Consider the following 7,410-nt stretch of genomic DNA (forward strand, 5'->3'; position numbering starts at 1 on the left):
GATAATTTGGACAAAGTGGGACATTTAATTTTAAAATTTACACATTGGCATTAGACCTTTCTCAGTTGAAAGACAATTGGTATAGAGAAGCCTTTCTTTAATTATTATTAATCAAGAATCATTAAAATGTTAATATGAATGATTCTGCTAACAAAACTTACATTCTTACATTCTGCATCCTACAAAATCAGTGTCTTATATATCAGTCTCACTTCTTTTTTTTCTTTCTTTTTTTCTTAATCACATCTGTTGTTCATTTCTCTGGATTACCTTAAACAGATGCGTTCAGGTCAGCTTTCTCGAAAATTGTGGGGATCTAGCAAGCGGCTCAGCCAGATTTCAGCTGGAGAAACTGAATATAATACTCAAGATTCCAAGTGATTACTATTTCCATCTTCTGTCATGGATAACTGAAACTTGATTTATTGCTTTGTCACTTTAACCACATCTCTCAACTATCTGAATGTTTCAGGGCTTTTATCACTGAAAATCATTTAGGGATTATCAAAATTGAATATGCAATGTGTATAAAGACATAGGTTGTATTATTAGCCACTTTAAAAATTTCTGGTTAATATTAAATCCAGTTGTATTGACTAATTATTGGTCTACACTAAGGTAGATTTGAGAAAATACATTTGAATTAGATTTGTGGTTCATTCCTAAAGATCATTAGATCCATTAAAAAAAAAAAAAAAAACTTCTAAAAAATAAAGAAATACCATATGATTCCCTTATTATTCCAAACAACAAAATTTAAGGTATTTCTAATAAAATAGTACAGATGATGGGACAGTTGAGAGACATGGCTTTTAATATATTCTTTAGTTAATCATTTTCCTATTTACTGACCACCATATTTAAAAATATATCAGTTTATTTATGAAACTCCTGATTGGAGGTAATATTTTAAAGGCATCTGTTGCACACTTAGATTTTCAAAACTCAGTGTAAATTCCAGGTTTTCATGATAAGTTGACTATAAGACTATTGAAACCGGTACATTGGGTCATTCCACTACTGCTAGCATATTATTAATGAGAACTTATTGAAATGTATTATTATATGCTTAAATAATAAAGGTTGAGTAGGAATAAGAGAAGCTGAGATATATTTTGCAGGTGTATTTCATTAGTAGTATAATTAAGGAAAAATGCTGATTATGATTTTGACAGTTGGATCCTTTAAGTAGCATAGTTTATTATCTGCAAAGTTCAAAATTTCTTGGTTTATTCTTTACTAAGCAGATACTATGTTTCCCCAATAATTAGAAGTGTTAGCAATGATACCCAAATACATTAACATTTTTACCTAGAACTTCCATGTGATTGATACATGAATTAAAAAGATAATGCATCATTAAAGTAGTCACTTAGACATAGTAATTGTTAAAGACACGTTTCTATTTCATGTTATGTATAACTTTTAAGATTATAATTAATTTTATTACACATAGTTAAGTGTTACATTATGTTTTACTGTTCAAAATTTTAAAGTAAAATGCTGATAAATTTATTTTGGAATTCAAAGTGGTTGATAAGCCTAGTGCTTTTATAAGGTCATCCTTTTGAGTTAGGTCAGAGAGCTTTTACAACTACAAGTGTCCTTAATCTGAGATACCACGGGTTTGGGGTAATTTATGAATCCCCTGAAATTGTGTGGAAATTCTGTGTGTTAACTGCAGTTTTTTTTTTCAGGAGTGAGTGAGTGTGTGGCTTTCATAAAGGGGTTTCTGATCAGAAGGGGGAAAAAGATAATAATAGCTTCTTATAAAATAATATTCCTTTTTATTCCACAAATCATAGATTTCCTTACATCCAATTCTCTTCTCCATGGAATCTTTGAGAACCTTTCCCTCTGCAATTCTTCTGTTGCCCCCAGTATCTATTGCCCTTTTCTTTATAATTCTATGAATGAGTAAAAAATTTATGAGAAGTAAAGGATTCTGTTTAGGGAAGCTTTTTGAATAGATATGATCTGTTCAAGTCAGGACTAATAAAAATTTATAGAAGAATTTTCTTTACAATTATTTAAAATCCTCTGTTTTATTCAGTGAAAACAAAAACAAAAAACCATGTTTTAGATAAGTAACACTGAAACAAACTGGTGCAGCAAGTATAAAATAGAGCACATGTAAATGTGAAGATTTCCTTTTTAAGGGTTTCAGGAATTTGTGATGAAAATGTCTCAAATCAGTAAAGATAATTACGATTTATTGAATTTATTGCTTCTATTTATTTCATTTTATTTTTTCTATTACATTTTTTAGAAGGTTTCAAGTCAGCAAAACCAACATGATTGATTTGGGGTATTTTAAATGTTAATTTTTAAAAAAACTTTTCTGAATCAAAACTTCGGAAATTTTTCTTTTGCTTACTTATCCATTGACTATGGTATAGTGTTGCCTTCTTTATTTTTAAGGTTACTTAATAATGGTTTTAGAATTATTTTGGAAAGTTATAAAGAAGTTTAACTGAAATTATTAGGGAAAAATTCCTAAATTTATGATGTTTTAAAATTACCAGGGAAAAATTCCTAAATTTATGGTGTTTTACTTTGCTGCTTTTTAGATTGAAGAACCAAACAAGCAGTATTCATTTTATATCACAAATAGAAGACCCTTTGTTCACAGTAAAATAAATATCCTACCTAGACTAACAATAGATGTTTAGAGCTATGGAATTCTTCCTTATATTACTTTTTCCAAAAAAGTGAAAACCAAAAATGTAGGATTTTGAGGAAAATCTGATAATACTAGCAACAGTCTAAAGGAATGGAAGTTAACTTTATCTATTAAACAAATACAGTAGAACCATTAGTTGAATAATATAAACCTCTTTTAAACAGTGTAGCCCACTGAATTAATTAAAAAAATGACCAGATAAAATCACTGAAAAGATATACTTTGGGGATTCTGGTGTATTTAGATGTTATCCATAGAAACGGTTTCTGCTTATATAATGGGAGAAGTGAACAACAGTGTGATGAAAATGGAATAACAAGTAGACATTTCAGTTGATAAATACAGTATCTCAACTTGGCTGCTATGAAGTTTGTTGTCTAAAGAAACTTTCATCTGCTTTTGTTTCTTGACACTGGTAATAATGATGGAAATAAAAATCTCAGCATCCTGTGATAGGAAGAGATTTATACTAAAATAATGATTTTACTTTTAGAAAGTGAGATTTAAAATATTAAAGCATATAATACCTGTGTTCATTTAGAAAATAAAGCAAACTTTCAACTCTCCAATCAGTATTCTGTCATTACTTAGATAAAATTGGAGGAGAGAAGGAAAAATAGATCAGGGCATGGGAATTAGAAAAGTATATAAAAATAAAGCTTGTCCAGTTGGTTTAAAATCTTTTTAAGCCTAGGAAGCTTGTGTCAGCTATTATTAAGTGTCTATTTACTTCCATTAGGTCACAGTGTTTTTTTTTTAGGTCACAGCCTTTTGTCAGAGAGAAAAATGCCAGATATTCATGTGTCATCAGCAAGAAACATCAGTGAGGCTTCCTTTTTTTCTGTTAGGCATACAACAATTATCCTTAAGAGACTGGTATTGAAAGTTACTTTTACATTTCTGAAGCAATAAGTGTACCCTCATAATTAATTAGAATTCAGATTTGAAAGTTAAATCTTAAGCTAAGATTTTTTTTTATATTTTACTTGAATAGGAGTAAGCAGAGAAAATTTTAACTTGAATACCAGATTTTTATTTAATGATGATCGACACATGGCCTTTGTCCTGAAGTGTATTTTATATTGTGACTAAAGAAATCACTCATGAAAATCTTCTAGTTAAATTTAAAGAGGTTAACTCCTTTTATATATTTACTTTCACGAAATGAGTAGCATTGTCTTTATCACCTTTCCAATGAAAAGATGCAAGTACATGGACTACATTAAACATAAATATTAGATAATATGTACTATCATAGGGTATGTGTACGAGTGAGTGAAGGTTGGTCTCTTCAAATACATCAGTAAATTTGTCTTCCATTAATTCTTAAACCTGTCTGTAGGATGTAATTTTTGATACAAGAAATGAAATAAATTATTTTTCTTTTCTAAATCTAATCCTTTGTTTTCCTCTTATCAGCCAGACTCCTAGCTTGTCCTAATTTACTGTTCCTTTCATCCACTGACTCTGTTCTTTCCCAGTAAGTAGCCAATCTTAAATATTTATCACTCTCAACAAGTATCCACTCTCAGTATTCTTTTTTGCCTAATTCGTTTATCGTATGTACCCAGCATTTGCTTTGCTTTAAATTTGATCCCATCCAGAACATTGTTCTGAAGAGTTTTTCTGTATCAGAGTCCTGGTGGTGCTTTTTCTGATGACATTGTTGCAACAACAGTATAGTGTTACCAGTCATCATTTCAATATTGTTAAAATGTTGGCCACAACTTTAGTTCTTTAATTTGAATCCAGCATTTTCTAAGCCAGTGTTTCTTCATTGAGATTGTAGATCAGACTTGTCCATGAAGATAGATAGATAGATAGATAGATAGATAGATAGATAGATAGATAGATAGACAGACACACACACACAAACACACAGAAGTTTAGGCACTGTTCTGGACTTTCTGAATCTCTTGGTACAAAAAAAATTATCCCAGAATTTATATGTTGTCTTAAAATATTTTCTGCTATAGAAATTATATCCATCCATTTTTAGGAATCATTGCATATTCACAGGCTTATATGAAACTAGGTTTAATCTTTGTCCTTGGAAACATTTTGTCTAAAATTTGCTTGGAATGGCTTTCCTATCTTCATTTTGCTTGCCACCACAACAACCAAATTTCCTTTTCAGTTGCATCATTCTTATAATTTTCTTCAAACCTGCCATATTTGAATATTCTAACTAATAGTGGTTCCAACAAAAAAGATTTTATGCCGCTTGCTTATATTAGTTCCTAGTGACTGTTAGTGAATATTTTTGCATATTTGAATTTGGTAACATTTTCAAGTATCAATAAAAAGCATGATTTACAAAATGCTAGGTTTAAAAATACAATTGGATCTCGTATAGCCTTAAAGGAAATGATATAATTTTTCTAATTAAAAAGCATTGGGTATATATATTCCCTAAGTACTTCTGATGACTTTATGGAAATAATCTTTAATTTTTTTCATATAAAAAGTCCTAGTATTTCAGAAAATAAATCATTGACATTTAAGATATTTAGGCATATATTGGAAACAATGCAATTTTTCTACATTAAAAATATAAGGCCATCCTAGATATAGGAGTTACATGATTTTCTTCAGGATAAGAACCTGTGTAAAAGTGGCTATATTATACATTTTTTGGTTAGATTGTATAAATCATCAGACATATCTTAGGTTATCTCACTGATATTTGTTACATGTGGGTGATTTCTAAACAGGATTTGGACCTATGAAGCAAATGGCTGTAGTAAAAATTAAAAGGACAGAAATCAACTGCGTTTATTTTTGTCTTAATGCCTATAATCTTAAGAACTGAAAATTCAAAGGAACAAGTAGAAAGTTACTAATCTAACATTTGTTTTCTGTGGTATAGTTTTAATGTTTCCTTGGAAACTTACTTTGTAAATATTACCGTAATAACACTAACAACAGCACAGTTATGTCATTGAAAGAATTACCCATTCAGTTTTCAAAGTTGACTATTAATGGAGTTTGGGGTGTGTTTGTGTGTGTGTTTTCACTTATAATATAATGGCTGTCACATTATTTAAAATTTATAACTATTTTTGAACATACAAAATGATTATCACCTTATTCCAATGTAGCATTGTAATTTGAGAATAAAAAACAAGTTAGGATTTAGGTAGGGTTGAAAAATAAAATTATATTTTATTGTTTTAAATAAAAACTTTAAAAGTCTTATTCCAAGTGGACGTTTTAAAATTTTATTTTGGCAATATCTTTCAACTTAATATGTATTAAAACCAGAGGTTCTCTGATAGCCAGTTATTAACTAGGTAATATTAAAATGCTATTTTTTATGTTCCTTCCCTTGGAAATATTTCCCACACCATCCAAGCAATATGTTTTAAGACTTAGGGGGCTCAACCTACAAATTCAACATATGCACATCTTGCATTTTGAAGGAAAAGAACTTATCTGTGATGGCCGCCATTTTGCTCTTCAGAATGCTAAAATTATATTAATCAATAAATACTTCAGAAAATGGTTCTGGTAAGGAGATACCAGTTGTCACACTTAACTGAAAAAATTCAGCCTCTTAAATTCTTATATAGGGATTAAAGAGAATAACTATTTCTTCCTCTGGGGTTTTGATTGCTTTTTAAAATATTTATAATAGTGTCTACCTTTTTTCCAAAATTATGGCATATTACAGCAAAGATCTTACTATCAAAGATCTTTCACATTTTAGACTTTTTCTTCCGTATTCTGCATTTTACTGTTTTCTGTGATTCAGAAATACTATCACCAAAAATATCTTTGGATACTGTTTATTTTATAGTTAGCTTTATGTAAGAAAAACTGTTACAAAATTGTATGGCTGTCTGTTGTCTTCAGAAACTCTTAAGGAGTATGGCTTTCTTTTCCCCAGTTGTACGCTTTTTATATAGTTGGAGTAAAACAATTAGCAAAAAGTAAGCAGAGATCTAGCTAGACCGTCCTTTTCTATCAGATGCTTTGCTACAGAAATGAATCGATTAAGACAGAAAACTATCAAACATATATGTTTGTCTCTTAGGTCAGTTTTTCTGGGACCCAGATTAAACAGGAACATTTCAGTGTTATCACAGATGGTGACAGTGACTTGAATTCATATATATGCACATAAAGGAGGATAGCTGAAAATTCGGAATTACTTGTTATAAAAAAAAACACTTGCAAATCGTGCTGCTACTTAAATATTTAAGCAATTCAGAAAGTTGTGTAGTTATCATAAAATGGTCCTTCTCATTTATATTACTGGAATTGACCATGAGAAAGAATATCAAGCCTTATTTATATCTAATTATTGACTGCAAACTGTGACTCAATATTTGTATGCCAAAAAAAGTGGTCTTAAAGTTGAGAAAATTTTAGATTTAATAAAAATGTGTAAATTTTGATTAGTCTTCTCATTAAAATGAAGTTACTGTTAATTTGGTGCAATACATTCTTTCCTTCCTCATCCTTTTAAGATTAAATATATAAGTTGTATATTTTATTTTGTTACATTGAGTGCTGTTTTAAATTTTTCAGAGTGTATATATGAGTTAATATTTGTTTCTGTATAGCATGATTGAAGATAATTGAGAATTTTGCACTTTTTTTAGTCCTTTGGAAATTTGTATTCTAACAGCTTTTAAGAATGTACATTTATTTTGTACATAATACATTAGCTTTGTGTATTAAATGGGTTTAAATCAAATAAAAAAATGATGTTACTTTCTTCA

At 29.4% G+C, this 7,410-nt stretch overlaps 1 protein-coding gene across 2 annotated transcripts in view; it reads left to right on the top strand.

Annotated features, from left to right (window-relative positions):
* Positions 1 to 7,410, top strand: part of NBEAL1 (neurobeachin like 1) — a 180,000-nt gene extending 172,590 nt beyond the window's left edge. For both annotated transcript variants that reach the window (XM_045034302.1, XM_019838502.3), the window contains one exon: positions 280 to 7,410. In XM_045034302.1, coding sequence (XP_044890237.1) covers positions 280 to 381 — 102 coding nt within the window. In that variant the 3' untranslated portion in view covers positions 382 to 7,410. The remainder of the gene's footprint in view (positions 1 to 279) is intronic.

This window comes from Felis catus, chromosome C1 (assembly GCF_018350175.1).
Source record: "Felis catus isolate Fca126 chromosome C1, F.catus_Fca126_mat1.0, whole genome shotgun sequence".
In the NCBI taxonomy this organism is placed as follows: Eukaryota; Metazoa; Chordata; class Mammalia; order Carnivora; family Felidae; genus Felis; species Felis catus.